Below are 21300 nucleotides of genomic sequence, written 5' to 3' on the forward strand. Positions count from 1 at the left end.
AAATTCATTTTGAATTTGAAAAAAATTAAAAAATTTGAATATCGAAATTTATCATTTACTGTCTCTTTAAAAATTCAACTTTGACCATTCGCCATCTAAAACTTGCCGAATTGATGTTTTAGCCTATGGGGGACCTCCTAGAACCTATTTGGGGTCAATTGGTGGAAGTTATATTTTTTGGAAAAATGCGCTATTCCTTTGATTCCTACGATTCGAATTCGGCCGAATATGGACCTATTAGATTGAAAACAGACCTATTCAACCAAAAAAAATACTTCAACTTAATTTCGGTTGGTCTTTTTGAATTAGAATATAGAAGTTTTTTTCAATTCGAAATTCGACCCTTGATAAATATGCCCCTTAGACATTTTGTTTAAAAAGCATGCAGGTAGTTGTAGTTCAAACACATCTAGGGACCCAGAATTAAAGGGGTTGTTCACCTTTAAATTAACTTATAGTATGATGTAGAGATTTATATTCTGAGACAATTTGCAATCGGTTTTAATTTTTTATTATTTGTGGTTTTTGAGTTAATTAACTTCTGATTCAGCAGCTCTCCAGTTTGCAATTTTAGTATTCTGGTTGCTAGGGTCCAGATTACCCTAGCAATCATGCATTGATTTAAAGAAGAGACTGGAATATGAATAGGAGAGATTCTGAATAGAAAGATGAGTAATAAAAAGTAGCAAAAACGATACATTTGTAGCCTTACAGAGCAGATGTTTTTTTGATGGGGTCAATGATCCCCATTTGAAAGCTGGGAAAAGTCAGAAGAAGAAGGCAAATAATTAAAAAACTATAAAAAGAAAAAATGAAGGCCAATTGAAAAGTTGCTTAGAATTAGCGATTCTATAACATACTAAAAGTTAAAATAAAGGTGACCCACCCCTTTAAAAAACAGTGCTTTAAATTGTCAAACATTTTGTGAGATCTTTTCTGTCCCACATCAGGTGGCATACAGGTTAGCTCATCTATTTCTCACAGTTAATTGGAATTTATCATCATAAACTATTGTAAAAACAGAGAGCTAATGATGCTTGATTTTATTTGAGCTGGTAGCACCGAGGCTATATTTTAGCATCTTTACTGATTAAATATTTACTGATTGAAATGGACATTTTGCTTGTTTTCAGCTTGGCCCAGAAAATTGTCGCCACATACAGACTGTGCTCGGAGCAACTGTCATCTCAGCACCATTATGATTATGGAATGCGGGCAGTAAAATCTGTACTGACTGCCGCAGGAAACCTCAAACTGAAGTACCCAGAGGAAAATGAGAGTGTGTTGCTGCTGCGGGCTTTGCTGGATGTGAACCTGGCTAAATTCTTGGCACAGGATGTACCCCTGTTCCAGGTATGAACATAAACATTGAATTTAGAGTAAATCTAGGTATAAACAATATTGACACTTCCCAGTAAACATTACCTTACTTTTCTTTTGGATGTATGACAGTGGTATTGTGCCACAACTGTCCCCCGTTTCAGTGTGTATGGCTTCATGAGCCAATTAATTGTGACTTATTTTCTTTATAAGAAGAAACAGCGGCAAAAAGGAACACATACACTAGTGCCAAAAATTGGTCCTAGGATTTATGCCCAGTCTAGCCACACTTACACTCAAACTTCTACTTGTGGGATTGTTCCTTGGCTTCTCTTTGTCTAGTTCTGATTTAGAGCAATGGGTCTCAATTCAAGCCCCACTTGAAGAGGTAAACATTCATCAGGACACCTCATAGCTCATGTAATTAGTACAGATATACAAATAAACATTTGCCCCATATCTTCAAATTGAGCTTTTAGTTGTATCTATCTAAAACTAAAATTGATCTATACAGCCATTCTAACTAATTCTCACATACCCCTATCACTGTTCCCCCTTGTAAACCAGTTATCTAGAGCAGGGCTGTCCAACTGGCGGACCGCGACCCCCCCCCTTCTGTGGCCCCCCACATGCTGTGTCTGCTTACCATATGTAATATTTAAAAGGTATCACTACAGTGATTAAATGGCCCCTGCATTGTTTAAACCTCAAATTCATACTAATCTCCTGTATTGTTCACACCTGTGATCCCCCTGCATTGTTCACACTTGTGACACCTCTGTTGTGTATAACCTAAAGGCCTGTACTATTCACACCTGAGATCCAGTGCTGCTTGTGCGTGCCATTCTCTACTTGCCCAATGCTGCTTGTGTGTGCCATTCTCTGTTTACTACGTGCTGCTTGTGTGTGCCATTCTCTGCTTGCCCAGTGCTGCTTGTGTGTGCCATTCTCTACTTGCCCAGTGCTGCTTGTGTGTGCCATTCTCTGCTTGCCCAGTGCTGCTTGTGTGTGCCATTCTCTACTTGCCCAGTGCTGCTTGTGTGTGCCATTCTCTGCTTGCCCGGTGCTGCTTGTGTGTGCCATTCTCTGCTTGCCCAGTGCGGCATGTCTGTGCCATTCTCTACTTGCCCTATGCTACCTGTGAAATGTAAGCCCATTAGGGGTTTGTTCTTGGGGTTTGTTAGCATTTGGAAATGGTTGTTAACCATTTGGTTTTTTGGTGTGCTACCACCGTTAATGTGGATATGATCTTAAAAGTTCTTGTGGTAACATGGGTGTGGTTTACAGTGGGTGTGGTTTAAAAAGGGGAGTGGTCAACACTGACTTCTATTATCGGCCCTTCACCACATAGGCCAGTAAAATGTTGGCCCTCGGTACCACAGAAGTTGGACAGCACTGATCTAGAGGGATACTAAGTAATGGTCTGTTTTGTGACCTTGTAACAATCAGGGGTGCAATTATAATATAATATAACAGTATTTTAGTATAAGCACATGATCATATAGTACATGTGCATTATGGCACAAGAAGAGTACTATCAACAGTGAAATTATATAATCACCTGTTAACTGTTTAACTTTTGAGAAACTGAGAAATAGGCACCATGGTAATTAAAATATAGCTATTACTGGAATAATTGCTGTAAAGACAAGAAAATTACTGTTGACCCTTATAACACTGTTCTCAAACATTGAGCCAATGAGTCACTCAAGTACCACTAACACTGGGCAAATTTGCACCTGAGCAGTAAACTATAGCAACCATCAGTAAGTGGCTTTTTCAGCCAGCTGCAGGTTGAGCAATGAAAGCAGACCTCTGATTGGTTGCCATGGGTGCCTAGGTGCAAATTTGCCCAATGTTTATAAATGAGCCCCACTGTCATTTCCAAGCATTTACAATTCCCTTAGGCAGCTATTGTTAAGGGCAGTAGCGTAACTATAGAGCAAGCAGACCCCGCAGTCACAGGGGGGCCTGGACTGTGGGGTCTGCTTCCTCTATAGCTTATAAAACCCCCTCCTCCCCAGCCGCTCTCTTACCTGAGGCGAGGAAGAGGAATGCAAGTCGGCGGGAGTGGGCAGAGTTGGGGGCAGGGTGTGGGCAGGATGGAGGTGGGACATGAGTGGGTCAGAGGCAGGAGGGAGAATGAGAATCGGAGTGCACCGGGCCCCTCTAAAGATTTTTTTGCAGGGGGACCCGTTGCACTCTAGCTACACCACTGGTTAAGGGTTTCCTATATCCAGTGCAAGAGATTAATTTTGCAGCTGCATTTCAGATGTGGAACCAGCTGAATGTGCTGCAGTTATATTCAAAGTCTGGTTATCAGGACTGGAACTAGGGGTTGGCAGAAAAGGCACGTGTCTAGGGCACAATGGTGGTGGGGGCTCCGAGTCTGTCTACCCCCTTTGTAGCCTTCTGTAACGTATAGTGGCAACTGAGGAAGTGACAGCCCCTCTAAATTTCATTTTGTGTGTCAAAGCCCCTGTCACTGCTTGTAACATCTTGAGGCCCATGCCTAGGGATCAATAGTGTGTGTGTGGGGGGGCTAGGTGCCTATGTGGCAAATTTACTAAAGGGCAAAGTGAGTAACGCTGGTGAAAATTCGCCAGCGTGATGTCATTGCGGGACTTCACCGATTTACTAGCAGCACTGGCGTAAATTCGCTAGGAGACTCTAGCGCTACTTCACACTCTTAACGCCAGGCGTATTTTCGTTCTGGCGAATGGACGTAACTACGCAATTTCACTAAGATGCAGATTTTAATGAACGTTAACTCTTGCGCCAGATTTGCTACCGTGAATTTCCAGAGGTTAGTGAATTTGCCTTTTGGAAGCATTAGTATACGCTGATAGGTCAAAACAAATAGCTCAAATCCCATATAAAAATAATGGGAAAAGTAAAGCCCAATCACAATAATCCAGTGGTAATATAGTGCAAGACTGGTGCTAATTTAACAGTAGAAACTGACATTCCCATCTGTTAATGGCATGGTAACTACTGGCTAACAGATCAAAATTCTCACTCTGCAAGTGAGTAGAGTACATACTGCAATACTTTTACTTCAGGGCACATTTAATAAGCTCGAGTGAAGGATTAGAATAAAAAATACTTTGAATTTCGAAGGTTTTTTTTTGGCTACTTCGACCTTTGACTACGACTTCGACTAAAAATCCTTCGACTATTCGACCATTCGATAGTCGAAGTACTGTCTCTTTAAAAAAAACTTCGACTATCTACTTCGCCACCTAAAACCCACCGAGCACCAATGTTAGCCTATGGGGAAGGTCCCCATAAGCTTTCCTTGCTTTTTTTGATCGAAGGAAAATCGTTCGATCGATGGATTAAAATCGTTCCAATCGTTCGATTCGAAGGATTTAATTGTTCGATCTAATGATTTTTCCTTCGATCGTTCGAAATGCGGTAAATCCTTCGACTTTGATATTCGAAGTCGAAGTCGAAGGATTTTACTTCGAGTTTCGAATATCAAGGGCTAATTAACCCTCGATATTCGACCAATAGTAAATGTGCCCCTTCATGTTACTAAATACTTTATTGATTATTTTTTTCTTTTCAGCTGATAATTAGATTTTTCTCCTTCTTCAAAAACCAAGTACATTTCCTCCATTCTACCCCAATTAACCCTTTATTATCTTGGCAGTGAAGCTATTTAAGGGGTTGTTTATCAAAATCTGAATATATCTAATTATTTTCTGAAATATACTTCAACCAAATCCACACAGGTTATTTCCCCTTATTTATCAATACATTTTCCCCAAAAATTCTAGTTCGGGAAAAAATCTCGAAAAAATGAATCATTCAAATTTTCGGATTTTCCACCCGAGAAATTAGATTTTTTTCATATTTTTGCCTGAAAACCACAAAATCTTCCGATTATTATTGCACGAAACCCAGTGATCAGGATATCTTCGGGACTTCTCCCATTGATTTATATACAATTTTGGCAGGTCTGAGATGCCGGATTTTCAGATTCGTACTTTTTCCATCCTCGGGGTATAATAAATAACAAAAAACTTGAGTTTTGGGTTTTTTCACTAGGATTAAAAAAAGTTTTTGGCATTCAGACTTTAATAAATAACCCCCTATACTTTATTACTTGAAAATTAAGTTACACCGTATTAGCTTATTTGCAATATTGTTTAATTAGAAAGCCAGCCCTTTGCAGATGTATATACCTTGCAATGCAGCAGTTAGATTGCATGCTTTCCCTTATGCAGCTGCTGGCTGAGTCACCTCACCCATAAGGTAGGGCAGACAGTAGTAAAATCTGATAAGCCCCACTTTGAATTTTGTAAGATATATATCCAAAAAACACTGATTTATTTTTGCACTATTGTACTGCTGAATTGGAATGCTTTCCTTAAATATAATTTATTTGTGATAAAATCGCTGGACATAATATGATACATTCTACATGTACTGAATCACCTTTATCACTCTCCAAAATCAAAATCAAAAAGGCAAATGTTTTAAATGTTATTTTCTTTTTATTGTTCTTCCCCAGGGCATCATTTCTGATCTCTTCCCTGGAGTGGTTCTTCCCAAACCAGATTATGACCTTTTTATCCAGGCTCTTAAAGACAATATTGCAAAATTAAAACTGCAGCCTGTCCCTTGGTTCATTGGGAAAATAATTCAGGTGAGATTATCCCTTCACAATACCTGTCATCTGCACTTTATTCACATATATTGCCACTAGTGTAACCTTGTCCAGTCATTTATTTGTGTTGTTGAATCATCAGTGACGGCATTCTTTCAGAACGATTGTCTTCTGGCTTTTTTCTCGCGGCTGTGCATGTGCAGTAGCACGAAATGCCGAACTTTAACAAAAAGGCGGCTATTTCACTGTACTGCACATTGGTTTGCCCTGGGAAATTTTGAGAAAGAAGAAGCCGGGAAACCAATTGCTCCATTTTTGCTCACTGGAAGAATCCCTGGCCAGTGCAGTTTTCTGTTGATCAGATCACTGGCGTGAGTTTCAGGTAAGTACATGCGATCACTTGGGGGTGCCTAACCCAGGTTAAAAGACCTTTCCTTTTCCTGTAAGCACAGATTGATGGTTAATCAAAACAATACACTGTTGGCAAAGAACCATCACCAAAGAACAAAACCTTTCTACGTTAATGTATAACAACTTTCTGTTCTCTGTGCTCTTCCAGAGTTTGACATTTCAGTATTCTCATGCATGCAGGTACAAGGACCCATCTATATACACTTATCCTACTGGCCTGTTTATCATGCGGTGTTAAAAAATAATAATTAAATACACCATGTGCACCATCTGCTGAAGGATATGCAGAATATCCAATGTGCACCATATTTTCCTTTGTGCAAACAATTATTCATTTCTGTTAGCGTTTGTGCATGTTGTACGCTGTGCCAGTGCTCAGTGGGTGTAGTAAAGCGTACTGAAAATTTTATATAAAATATGCAGTTATAATGCAACATAACAGTGGCTGAGTGCCTGCTTATTACAATTCCCAGTAAACAAAAAAATAATTTCACAGTGTAGTATTTTTCATTAGCCCATTCCTAAATTGCAATATTTATTTGCAATGTAGGAATGCAATTTAACTTGTTTTGGAAAATGTGGCAGTGTAAATCCTTCAGTGCAAGAATAGTGCCTTTTTCAGTAAGCAGTTTTGTTATACTACATCAAAGTATTAACCGCTCAATCTTATTTTGGACAATAATTAAAAATGTTTTAAGGTTTATCAGTAAAGAGCATTTGCCACTGGCTGCTTATTTGGCTTGGTATCTTTCCTATCTCCTTATACTGCGATTTGTACTAAATGCACAAAGCTTACGCTCATTCTAGCATTGCAGAAGAAAACAGCTACTTTGCCAGAATATAGAAATCATCTTGCATGCACTTACATATCTTTTTCATTAAATATTTTTATAAATACATGGCAGTTTTGCAAGCCTGAGGAACATCAACATAACTGATCCATTTAGAGTTTCCACTCACTTACCATCTGTTCCATAGCAGAGTTCAGGCAGGCTGTGTTTTGCTGGATTTAATGCCTCATTCTAAATAAATTATACAAAAGCGAGCCAGTCCCAGCAGTGGAGCAACATTTTATCTCTAGCTTGATTATCTGTATGTTTTCATCGGGGACTAAATCAAAAACAACATAGATAAGGAGAAATATTATCTGTACAAATTGCTTTCATTTAAATTTTTTGTCATTATTGTAGATTTATGAAATGATGTTGGTGCGCCATGGCTTCATGATTGTAGGGGACCCCATGGGTGGTAAAACATGTGCTTACAAAGTCCTCTCAGGAGCACTTGCTGATCTGCATGCAGGTACACCAACGTTTCAGTTGCGATTTAATTATTATTTTTGTTCTTTAATAAAATAACGCTCAATAGAAATCATGATTATATTTAAAACTGTATGTTCTAATGTATCTTGGTTAGTGTCACTACATATTCTTATATAATAGATCTTTATCTTTAGAGATTATAGTACATTATATGGCTAAAGGTATGTGGACACTTGTCTGTCCAACATCACTTTCCAAACCCATGGATATAAATATTAAAGTAGGTCCTATCTAAATAGACTTTATCCTCTATTTTTCTGGGAAGACTTTTCACCAACTTTTGGAACATTGATGGTGGGATTTGCTCCACCTTCCAAGAGGTTGGGGCTGATGTTAAGGCCTTACTCATAGGCTCATATTATGTTCCAATTTATCTCATAGGTGTTCAGTTGAGTTGAGGTCTGTCAAGTTCTTCCACTCCCTTCTCTGAAAACCTTTTCTGTGTGGACTTTTTACACAAGGTTACTATTCTACTGAAACAGGAAAGGGCCATACCCAAACAAATGCTACAAAGAAAGGAGAACAGAATTGTTAAGAATAAATAAATTATATAGTGAATAAAGTACCCCCTCTTGTAAAATATAAGGATATTATAAGTTACCGAGGAGTTTCATGATCATATAAAAACACGAGGCCGAAGGCCTCATATTTTACAACTGGGGGTACTTTATTTATTATAATACACACATTTCAGTGAGTCATGTGACAGAAATGACATCAGAACTCACTGTTTATAACCGATGACATCAGAACTCCCCGTTTATCCTATATAATCCTATATAATAAAGTTGAAGTGTCTCTGCGTCCAGTCCCTGTGTCCGTGGGATTGCGCTACTGCGCATGTGCCCCACGGACCGTCTAGCGCCTGTTAATTTAACGGGCTTAATGTCTAGTAAGGATATAATTTAGAAGATATTCATGGCTTTTGTGTATTATATGATATTTATTTCCTTCTTCTTCAGCCAACTCTATGGATGAGTATGCTGTTGAATCTAGAGTGATTAATCCAAAAGCCATAACGATGGGACAGTTATATGGTTGTTTTGACCCAGTAAGTCATGAGTGGACAGATGGTGTGTTGGCAACTACCTTTAGAGAACAAGCTTCTTCAACCACAGATGACAGGAAGTGGATTATATTTGATGGTCCTGTGGATGCTGTTTGGATTGAGAATATGAACACAGTTCTTGACGACAACAAAAAGGTAATGGATTTATGCGTCTTATAGTAATGCTCCAGTCTATTCCTCTTTGATAACCCCCTCCCCATGAAAAAGCAGGTTATTTGAATAATTGTCAAAACCATACAGTTAGGGGTGGGTCAAGCCGGCAGTCCAGCCGGCCACCTCGATCCCCCTTATGCGAGCACATGGTCGCATGCACATTCATGCATAGTGACGTCAAACTGGGGGGCACGAGAAGAAGGGACAGCAAAACAAGAGGGTGCAAATGAACCCGGACTAGAGGTAGGCAGAAGACTATTCAAAAGGTTCCTGCCCAGTGGCCCCTTTGTTGCACCCTGGACAGCCTACCCCTAGTTGCAGCCCTGCATAGTATGTAATCTTTGTTGTTATTTGAACTGAGCACACCCCTTGGTAATGTTAACAGTGATTACTATTACAGACTTGCAGTTCTGGGCTCCTGTGTTCAATCCCGACCTCTGCATGATGTTTGTGTGTTCTTCCTGCGCTTGCATAATTTTCTTTCACGTACTCTGTTTCCTTTCACTCATACATACAGGCAAGTTGATTGGCTCTTACTGTGGCTGTGCATAATAGTTCCCTTGTCTGTGTAGGTTAAACAATTGTACTGCAAAGGGCCGGCTGCAATCTGAGGTACCACCTGTCTGGGTTTGAAACTGTTCAGGTACCTTCAGGCTGTGAATCTCTTATTAACAAGCCTGCTTGTTATTACGCACCCATACGTAATAAATATGCCCAAAAAATTCACTGATGTTAAATTAAAGAGGACATATAACATTACTGAACTTCCCCTAATTTATAGGCAATAAAGAATAATATATGGTGCTGGTTTCACTCTAGGCTAAAAATGTATATTATCTTTAAAAATTGCTCCTTCATTGGGGCTCACCATAGATCTGCTACAGTCACTGTCCATGTCAAATGAGGGGGGGGGGGCTTGTCCTAATTGTCCCTGCCAGAAGCACAGTAAGAGGGGATAGCCAATCACAGTCCTGCAGTCACACAATCAAAGACAGTCTTAAGTTCCCTATCAGGTCAGCCTAGAAGCTAATTGGTTTCTATCATATAGTGCACTGTGCAGAATGTCATTAGCTCCCCTGCACAGCTTGTGAAAGGAGGCAGCAGGAAGTAGAACAGATGGGCGGGACTAGTATGGTTTTTGAATATTGATTACCTTTGCTTAGTTATCCTATTAAGGCTCCAATAACAATAACTAGTAGTCCTATACATATAGTGATGTTTTCCTGTATGGGAAATAAGTTTACTTTCAAGTATCTTTGAGAGAATAATGAAATGTAAACACTAATAATAAACCTGGGTAATATCTCTTTAGTAATAGCTTCAAATATATATCTACAAGGTAATTTAAGAGACAAGGGAAAAGATTACCTAGCTCACTAAATTTTAGAAAGAAATAAAGAACAGTGGTGGAAAAAAAAGAATCAAATAGTGGGTGGATTCGTTTGCAACCACTAACTAGAAAAATAACTGTAATCATTTGATTTCTATTATGTTATTTGGCATTTTCCCAAGCTTCATTACTACAATAATTCTATATTTACTGTATTATCTGTTATACAATAAATAATATATACCAGTCTTAACAGTTCTGCATATTTAATTAATGTAAAAAAAACTTTTTTTTACAAGTTACTAATAAGGATTTTAATTTTTTTTAGTTGTGTTTGATGAGTGGGGAAATAATTCAGATGAGTGCAAAAATGAGTTTAATCTTTGAGCCAGCTGACTTGGAGCAGGCATCCCCAGCCACTGTGAGCAGGTAATTGCTATTTACTTATGATGCTAAAATAAGTGCAGCACCATTACCCTCGTTAGTACCTTAATATGTGTGTGTGTGTTCTCTAGGTGTGGCATGATCTACATGGAGCCTCATCAGCTTGGCTGGAAGCCTTTACAAGACTCCTACATGAGCACTCTGCCTGTAAACCTCACAAGCGAACACAGAGAGATGGTAGGAATCCATATCTGCCAGCTGTAATCAAATAAAGCCCGACAGCTTGATTGTTCCCTAATCATTTGCTTTGACATATCTATTAATGCTGTTTTGTTTCTATTACAAGATGATTTAATAAATACTGGGAGCTCAGCTAACTTAAAATTCCATTTTAAATTGAAAAATCAACAGTAGATCAATATTACAGATTATTGCATCTGCCGGCTTTCCGCTCTGCCGGAATATACAGTATAACTCATTTGGGATTTATACTCGACAGCTTCTGGTGTTCAATCTGCTGCATTTTACTCTGCAAGAAACAAGATTTTTTTTTTGGTTCATAATAGAATAAAGCTAAAGGGAATCTCTCATTGAAAAACACTAGTTAAGCACCGGCGTACTTATGTGATATCAAATTGTTTGCCTATTATCTATAAGGGGACTTTAAGGAAAATTCCAGCATGGGAAATTCATACGTCAGTGTTGGATGAAAATGTGCTACCCACAAACACCAATGATCCAGTTAATTTCAGCAAACGTACCGGGCCATCATTTTATAAAGGGAATCTCTTATATAGCCAGTTGATGGCATTGTCGATTATAGCGATGCACAGAATCCACGATTCGGTTCAGAATTTGGCCAGGATTTAGCCTTTTTCAGCAGGATTCGGATAAGGCCAAATCCTTGTGCCTGCCAACCGAATCCAAATCCTTAAATTAGGTGGGGAATTGCATATGTAAATTAGGGTACAAGGAAGTAAAAACATTTGTAAAAAATGTAAATTAGGGTGGGGAATTGCATATGTAAATTAGGGTACAAGGAAGTAAAAACATTTTTTCCACTTTTTCTTTTCCTGCCCCTAATTTGTATATTCAGATTTGGTTCGGTATCCGGCCAAATCTTTAATGAAGGATTCTGGGAATCCTAAATTGTGGATGCGATGCAGTGGTATAACTAGATATTACTGGGCCCCACAGCAAATTCTCTTTCAGGTCCCCAAAATGTTTAGAGATTGACTTGTTTTACCAATATTTATTGAAACTGTATATGAATTAGGGCCTCATGGGGCCTCTATAGCTCCAGGGCCCCCCTACAGCCGCAGGTTCTGCTTCCCTATAGATAAAGTGCATCCCTAGTCAATTAAGCTAACCTGCCTAAATATTCTGAAGGGTTTTTTTATAGTGAGATCTGTGAAGATGTGGAATTCTCTCTCCCTGAGTCAGTCATACTGGCTGATATATTAGATAGCTCTAAGAAGGGGTTGGATGGCTTTTCAGCAAATGAGGGGATTCAGGATTATGGAAAATAGCTCATAGTACAAGTTGATTCAGGGACTAGGCCATTTTGGAGTCAGGAAGGAATTTTTCCCCCTCTGAGGCAAATTGGAGAGTCTTCAAATGGGTTTTTTTGCCTTCCTCTGGATCAACTAACAGGCAGGTTATATATAGATTTAAAAGGTTGAACTTGATGGACATGTGTCTTTTTTCAACCTAACTTACTATGTATATTACTAACTCACTATGTACTATGCAATTTATCTGTATATTAGAATATAATTACACGTGAAACAGCTGCTTAATTGATTGATGACAAATTAGTGGCTCATATGAACACTTAAATCAATTAGATGCATTTTTAGATTGCAGTAATGCATTAATAGTCCCTATTTAAGAGTGCACCATTTAAAAGCAGGGTATCTAGCATCCAGGCATGCTTTCTGAAATAGATACATATTCCACACTGATGGCTTTGTTGATGCACTGATACACTAATGCAACTTGTGGCTTGTGCCCATAAGTAGAAAGTGGCATTTCCAGCTGCATACTGCTTTTTTCCACTAACCCGTTCAACTTAGATGTTTTATCCTTTTATAGAGATAATTGGCTATTGATGTGGCTTAAATGTGCAGATGAGATCAACAGGTTAAAATCTGTCAAGATTTTCTCTAAATGCATTCCAGCTAAATTTCCAATGAACCGTGCTGTTCTTCATTGTACGGATATCTACATTTCTCTCTTCAGCTCAGGCCTCATTTGAAGGTCCAGCATTCAACCAGGGCCCTTTTGTAGGTTCAGTCTTGGGTCAGGAGCCTCCTTAGCTTATAATATAAGAAATATTAGTGCATCAGTCATTCATTTATATATTTTAGAATACCAAATACATACCCCAATTTTCACACTAACAGACTTTCAAGCTAGGCTTTCAGGTGTATCTGGGAGACCATTCTCCCCAATTATCGCCGTAATTGGCCTTCAGCCTAACACCACCACCACTGCTTTAAACCACCCAAGGGGGAAACAGCCCCACATTTTTGGAATCACTGCTGTAACTATATACTTTGTATTATTTTCTTTTCACTTCCATTATTCTTGTGTAAAGAAATCATTAGGCGTGTGATACAGGGGAACAAAAATAATTAAATAATTCACACCAATGATTCAGATTTGAGTGAAATGAGTTGACTGGGAAAACCAGTGGGCCCGTATGTATCAGGAAGCATACAATCACAAATGTGGCTGTAACTTTGAAGAAAAACCACACACACATTCTTGCCAATCATGTCCCTTTAATAACATATCGTCTGTGCCAAGCTAGAGCTACAGTAAGTAGAAGAATTGGCAGCTGTTTATAGCTTTGATATAGCCTGCTGATTCAGATCTTGTGTTAAGTTCTTCAGCGATAACATTTCTACATTATTCTTTCTTTTTAGATCTCTGACATGTTTGACTGGCTCCTTCAACCCTGCTTGGATTTTATCCGCTTGGAATGCAAATTTTTAGTGCACACGTCTCCTATTCACCTGGCATATAGCATGATGAGACTGTACACCTGTCTGCTCGGTAAGCCTGTCAGTTTCCTGGTGATGATAAGACAAGCACATATGTCATCTGGCATTGCAAAGTTCAGCCTCTGTATCTCAAGCCTGTGCAATGTGCTTTTTCCTGACAATTTAAGTGAAGGGCTGCTGCAGTGCTCACATTTAACATTGGTTACTGGATGTCTCTTTCCTGAAAAACACATCACATGAATCAAAAAAACAATGTCATGAAAATGTCATAAAATGGCTAAATGTATACAGAGTGGGAGATTTTGGATTGAGTTTATGAACTGAAATGAATGTGTAAGATTAAAGTCTTCAATATTGATATAAAAAATAGGTCTAATTGGACAAGAAGGATGTATCAGTGCTATTAATTATTGTACTTTGTTGCTTCCAATCTTGGCCCTGGGTAGTAGTTAGCATTAGTTTACCATAAGGCTCGCCGTCCCTCCTTATCGACTTACAGATAGACCAAACTTTATTAAGAGATGTCTCTGTTCCCTTGCCACATCCTTTTTCTCATTGTACTGAATGATTGGAAAAAAACCAATATTTACTGTTCATTCAGTTAAAGAGACCTGACCAGCTTAAGCAGGGTCCAGAAAGGCCAACTATGTTCCTAAGTTGTAGCCAGTAAACTGCAGTTATACACCCTAAAATGGTTTAATATTCCATAAATTCCTAACAGTGAAAAATCACTTGAAATTTGAGTCAGGGCACTGGGACTGGTTTATAGCTGGTTACTAAATAATTCCCATTACCGGTATGGGACCTGTTATCCAGAATGCTTGGGACCTGGGGCTTTCCAGATAATGGATCTTTCATAATTCGGATGTTTATTCCTTAAGTGTACTGGAAAATCATGTTAACATTAAATAAACCCAATAGGATTGTTTTGCCTCCAGTAATGATTAATTATATCTTAGTTTTATCAAGTATTTGGTACTGTTTTATTATTATAGAGAAAAAGGAAATACGTTTTTAAAAAATGATTTGGATAAAATGGAGTCTATGGGAGATGGCTTTTCCGTAATTTGGAGCTTTCCGGATAGTGGGTTTCCGGATAACGTATCCCATACCTGTATTTTATATTATATATTGTATTTTTATTAGTTTTCTTTATATAGCACAACATATTCCGCAGTGATTTTTTTGTTCCTGTCCCAATGGAGCTTGCATTGTAAGCCCCTATCATATTTACTAGGTCAAGTTTATCTGGATCCCATTAACCTGCCTGTATGATTAGTACATACAGGGGGAGAAAACCAGAGTACCCACAGAAAAACCAGGCAAATGTACTTCAGTGAATTTAGCCACAATTCTCTGTGCTCCAAAATGGAATGGATACAGCACTGTTTGGCAGCACTGAATTCACTAGGGACAGCTTATGTGCCTCCCCCTCCAGCCCCTTCATTCTCAGATGATGTAGGCTACAATGGGGCCTGGTCCTTACCACCTGCTTTTTGGTTGTTCCCTGAAAAATCCAGCACGTGGTGCAGCGTGCTGCCATTCCCCCAGACAAGATCTTGCAACCTTAAGCGCTCTTTCATTTCTGCAATGCTTACCACTGCTACTCTTTTCATTACTATATTATTTTGTGGTTTTTCATCTATTACAATGTGTTTTCACACATTTTATTCACATTAAAGTAATAATTATGATTTAATGCTCATTGACATAACAACATATTCTTTACTTTCTTTTATATTTCAATAGTTATCTAATAAAACATTATATTGCTAAAACTGTAATTATTGTGCTAAAAATTTGCCCATGTATTACTCAGAAGAACTACTGTATTTTATCAAACTACCAACCTTCACCTTACGCTGTGAGAAGTACATAATGTGCATCTGCAGTTATTTTCCTTCCTTTCTCTTTTATTTCTTGCTGTGACTTGCTGCAACCTTGCAAAAGAAGCAGCAGGGACTATTCTTTTATAGCAAAGAGATTTGTCATACTATCAAAAGCACTGATACTTAACATTGAAAACAATCTAATTGGATGTAAGACATAAAATAAAGTCTAAAACATCAAACAGGAGTCTCTCTCTCGCTCTCTCTGTGTATATATATATAGAGAGAGAGAGAGAGAGAGAGAGAGAGAGAGAGAGAGAGAGAGTGCTACTTCTGATTTTGTGTTTCTCTGCTTTATTGTAGATGAAATAGTGAATTCTTCTGAAGAAGGCAATGAACCCATGTCCAGCCAGCAGATAACTCTGTGGCTCCAGGGACTCTTTCTCTTTTCAGTTGTGTGGACCATAGGAGGAACCATCAATACAGACAGCAGAAAAAAATTCGATACTTTCTATCGGAACCTTTTAATGGGATTAGATGAACATCATCCACGACCCAAAAGTGTTAAACTGACAAAAAACAACTTATTTCCAGAGAAAGGTACGGTTGTTTGTATTGAAAATCGGCTCTTTACTTCTGGGCATACAAATGTTCAAATTGCACTAATAGGATCCCATCTATTCCCCGTTGGTTGGTGATCCTGCACATACATCCTTGGGTGATCATCAAAAAACTGCAACATTTTTGGTGTGGTCATTCAAATGAACACATAGATACAAGCATGTATAGAATGGTTGGAAATTAAGGAATTGAATGAACTATTTACAGCATTCGTGGCATTTGTGGTTAAAAATTGGTTTCTAACTTGACCACCTTGACCACTACTGACCTTGTTAGCCGTCTTATGGGGACCAAAACAATGCCCTCACTCATCAATATCTGGTCTAGATATAGCACCCCTAGAGATCAGATCATTTTCCTAATGACCAGACAAAATTGGAGGACCCCACCAAATTGGTGGATCTAGCCATGAATGGCCAACCGTATGTTGCACAGACATCTCTTCTTGCCTGAGAGCTTAAAACCCTATTATACACTATGCTTTTGATGAATATTAAAACATGAAGTACTTTTTCTATTACATATCATAATGATCATATAAAATATACTGTAATATTATCACATCATATCAATGATTGCACAAGGCTGCTGACATCCATATTCTTACTTCCACTAGTGTGCACTTCTAATGAATCTGAGGTTTCTACCAGTGTGTAAGCTTTATCTATACCATACTGTATGCTATTAGACGCCTTCCAAAAAGCCACTAAAATTCTAATCAAGAGAAACAAACACCAAGCTGTTGTGCAGTTAGTATATCAAGATTAATGTTACTCAATGTTCTCCAGGTTCCCCATAACTGTTCTAATAGCCTGCCATTCTCGTGCACAATATAAATACAGGCACTCGTTTTGTTTTCTCACCGATAGGCAGTGTCTATGACTTCTATTTCCACAAACAAGCAAGTGGCCAGTGGAATATTTGGACTGATTACATTACAAAAGAAGAACTGACCATTCCCCCCACAGCCAAGGTATGAAAGCTTCTGTGACTTTTATTTTGTTTCATGACTCTGTTATTTATCCTGTTTGAATACTATCACTGCTGTCAGTGACTGATGATCTGTGTAATTATTATGTGAGCTACAATATTCGTTTTTATGGTATTACAAGCTTTAGATTCTGCATTGCTTCATTAAATAAAAAATAAGCTATTTTATTGTTTTTATTTTTCAAGGTATCAGATCTAATTATTCCTACAATGGAGACTGCCAGGCAGACCTTCTTTTTGAAGACATATTTGGAACATTCGGTGCCAATGCTGTTTGTAGGGCCAACTGGAACAGGGAAATCTGCAATAACTAACAGCTTTTTAATAAAACTCCCTAAAAACAAGTATGTTGCCAACAGTATCAACTTCTCAGCAAGAACATCAGCCAATCAGACTCAAGATATCATATTTTCAAAGTTAGATCGGAGAAGAAAGGGCCAATTTGGTCCCCCAGTTGGGAAGCAGGCTGTGGTGTTTGTGGGTAAGATAATTACATTTATTAGGGCTTGTGTAATGTAAATGTTCCAGTAAAGAGATACAGACATCAGAAAATAACCTTTTTTATTATCTATTATTTTTAAAAAGTTTCCATGTTTGGTCTTACAAAAATATTAACAGCTGAATTAAATAAATTTTAATATATTTCCCATGTTTTTTGAAGGTGTTACTGGTATCACCTAGTCTAAGCATCCATTATCAAATAAGAAGCTTTATTGTTATTATCAAATTCTTTTTTGTTGAGATGTAGTTAGCCAAATAAGACAATAAAGGCATTAGTAGGGACAAATAATAGCATATACATTATATATCATAATATATAGCAGAGCAGGTATAAGGCTGCTGTAAGCATAAGTAAGTTAGCAGGAAAATGTGATTATTATTTAAAATTGTTTATATAGGCCTGAAACATTTAGGGGTAGATTTTTTTTTTTTAAATTGTATTCATTCCTATGAGATTTTTAGAATCATATTTATCAAATGGTGAACTCCACTGATAAATATGATTCTACAAAATCCCATAGGAATGAATAGAATGTGAGTGAGTTTTTCTCTGGTGAGTTCTAAATTCACACTGTGATAAATCTGCCACAAACACAACTCTTTACAGAGATTGATCTTTCACATTAGTCTCCAGTACAGGTTAAATTCCTAGAACAGATATTAAAGCCCTGAGACTTCCAGTCTGCATTAGCAGAACAATGATAGTTCTATGTCTGAGAGATGGGTTGTTCACCAGTCAATGACTGCTATGTACACACATAGGCATTACTATGCAACAATCTGGTTCTTTTGCCCATAGCCTAGTAGACTGAAAGCATTATATATAACAAGAAATACTGTACAAGCTAGTTTTCCAGTAACAGTATTTCAAAAGTGGTATAGTAGACGTCTGATGAGAAATTTGGAAATACAGTACATAGACTAAGCTAACATTTGTCACTGTTTGTCTCTAGATGACTTAAATATGCCAGCAAAGGAGGTATATGGAGCGCAACCACCCATAGAATTATTGAGACAGTGGATAGACCATGGACACTGGTACGATAGAAAGGACACATCACGTCTAGATATTCTAGATGTCTTGTTTGTATCTGCAATGGGACCTCCTGGTGGAGGGAGGAATGACATTACAGGTACGATAATTGTTAGTACAGATTTGTGCTCATGCAAACAACAAAGAGTTTTTTTTAAAGGCATTTCCTATAAGATATATATATATATATAATATATATAATATTTAATAAATGTAACAAGTACAGTAACATTCCTGATATTAAATAATCAGTTTCAACCCCAGATAGTTTACTTTATGGACAATGGCACACATGATTCAAGATTCTATACATACTAAAGTTTGAGGACAAAATCCTTGTTGAGGGCATTCTATGCTAATATATCTCTTCTTCTGTTGAGGCAATCAATGCCATGCTGCCCTGGGTATAGTCATACATTTTATTCACTTTAAATTGGTTTTAGGCTTCTTCATTTTAATCCCTCTGGATGTCCCTTAGCTCATAACACAGTTACAGATATATGGAAATACTGCTGTATAGTCATTTAACAATTGTTCCAAGGATATCAGCATAATTTCACCACAAACCTTACCCTTACTGACCAGCTGTCAGTAAGGGTCATTACAGCCATTATAATGATTTTGGATTTGTAATTGGGTTCAGGAGTTGCAAGTGCACAAACTTTTGGTGGAAGGCTCATATTGCCTTTTTTTTTTTTACTACATATTGCTTACATAGTAAACTGAACCTAGAAACTTATTAGTAATAGACTAAACTTGTCAGTGTCAAACAATAGTACAGAATTTTTAGGGGCAAATTTGTTCAGATGCAACAATAACTCAATATGGGGCATAGTTACTAGAAATATTGGAAAAAATCAATTTGTTGAGAATTTTTCATGGAATTTCTGCAAAGCTCTTCAAAGCTGACTTCACATAAGGGAATGATGATAATGTTTTATGTTCAGCATTGTTCTTCGTAGGATAATACTCTCTCTACAGCCATCATTTGTGTAAAATCACTCAAGGGGACAGTGTATCCATATACTTATTATAGGAGATTGACATAAAGGCCATTTGTTCTTACAGCAGTTCTGCTGAGTGGTGATAAGTTAAACCAACAGACGGGAAGGAATAGAATAGATGGATGCTATTATTCAGGATAAACGTGGGCTGCCAATCCTTATTACTATGTGCTAAAAGATTGGAAAAAAATGTCAGTGCACAACACTGACATTTGCTGTTTTTCTCCCAATAGGGCGCTTCACCCGCCACTTGAACATTGTTACTATAGATGCATTCGATGATGAAACACTGACAAAAATATTTGGCTCTATAGCTGACTGGCACTTCAGCAAAGGATTTGATATTGCTTTTCTAAGGTATTGTTCCAAGATACTTTTTATCAACAAGATATTAAGGGATGGAGCTTATAAAGCTCTATAATATGACTGAATAAAATTACTTCTACATTTCTCTAGGCTTTATTCTATATTCCATTGCTTTTTTTCTCTTGGTATTCTCTACTTATTCATATTACCTAGCTGAAAAAGTCTGTGTATGTACATATATGTAAAAAAACACTGTCGCTCATAGAGATGGATGACTAGAGAGCAGCCATTGTTCAACGGAGAAGATAAGAGTAATGCCAGAAGGACCTCATGAAATGCTTCTCTGTAGGAGAAAAGAAGAAGACAAATAGCATAATGCCAGTGTTAAAGAGTTAAACCCCATGTTTCAATATCAAGAATCTCCTTTGTTATGCTAGTATTATATGATTGTGGAGGCAACCAGCACTGCTGAAAGCTGTAAATGTACAATCAAGGTGTTTCTATGACTCACAGCAGAGTAGTGTTCGTCCTTTCTAATAGAAGATTCTGCAACTAGACAAAGATGTATTAGGCATCAGAATACTTTTTTTAGGACTATTAGGATGTGCACAGTGATTTATTTTGTCTGCCTGTATGTGTGGTATAAATGCTGATCACCTGTCTAGGTTTGGTACTAAAGTCCTATGTTGGGATGTGAGTTCTTCCTGCATTCATCAAGGATCAGGAGCCAGTTTACATTTTTTTCCACCTGGAGAAGTATATTGACATTCTGCACCGGATTCACAGAAAGTAGCCACATCTGAATGTATTTTTGGCCAAAAGAAACGACTTAATATTCTGGCCACCATATTTTTTCTACCCAAATGGTCTGCTAATGGTATAGAATGAGCTATTTTCATAATTGGCTCTCTGTACTCTGAAGGTACCACTAATTGGCATACATAGTCTGGGGGTGTTCACACACACAATATAACGTACCATTTTTTAGTTGGAAAAAAGGAAAATTAATCAGGTTTCAAAATTCTCTTCTACAAGGGGAACCATTTAAATCTCTGAAGTGGGAGGTGGATATTTCTTCTAAGCAATTGCAAGATATCACCCTTGGCCCACTGTTCACTGAGGCAAATGAAGGGAGAAACAAACTTGAAATATTTTCCTTGTATCCAACTAAAAAATGGTACGTTATATCGAGTGTGTGAACACCCCCAAACTAAGGTCTTAAAAGGGAAAAGGGAACTATCATAAAAATGAAAATTTAATATAAGCTTCATCACGCTGAAATAAGACACTTTCTTAATATGATCCATTCAAATTTCTGTATCGTTAAAATAATCAAGTTACTCTTCAGAATCTCCCTCTGAGCAACCCGTCTCTCACAATGATCTCTTCATGTTGAGGTGGGGT

General features: G+C 37.8%; 1 protein-coding gene across 1 annotated transcript in view; it reads left to right on the forward strand.

Annotated features, from left to right (window-relative positions):
* dnah3.S (dynein axonemal heavy chain 3 S homeolog) overlaps positions 1 to 21300 on the forward strand; it is a 169807-nt gene that overhangs the window by 99376 nt on the left and 49131 nt on the right. The window contains exons 33-44 of the mRNA XM_018239192.2: positions 1134 to 1353; positions 5840 to 5974; positions 7537 to 7648; positions 8631 to 8872; positions 10549 to 10649; positions 10736 to 10841; positions 13535 to 13664; positions 15805 to 16041; positions 16932 to 17035; positions 17239 to 17533; positions 18507 to 18686; positions 19824 to 19947. Coding sequence (XP_018094681.1) covers positions 1134 to 1353; positions 5840 to 5974; positions 7537 to 7648; positions 8631 to 8872; positions 10549 to 10649; positions 10736 to 10841; positions 13535 to 13664; positions 15805 to 16041; positions 16932 to 17035; positions 17239 to 17533; positions 18507 to 18686; positions 19824 to 19947 — 1986 coding nt within the window. The remainder of the gene's footprint in view (positions 1 to 1133; positions 1354 to 5839; positions 5975 to 7536; positions 7649 to 8630; positions 8873 to 10548; positions 10650 to 10735; positions 10842 to 13534; positions 13665 to 15804; positions 16042 to 16931; positions 17036 to 17238; positions 17534 to 18506; positions 18687 to 19823; positions 19948 to 21300) is intronic.

Source organism: Xenopus laevis, chromosome 9_10S (genome assembly GCF_017654675.1).
Source record: "Xenopus laevis strain J_2021 chromosome 9_10S, Xenopus_laevis_v10.1, whole genome shotgun sequence".
NCBI lineage: Eukaryota > Metazoa > Chordata > Amphibia > Anura > Pipidae > Xenopus > Xenopus laevis.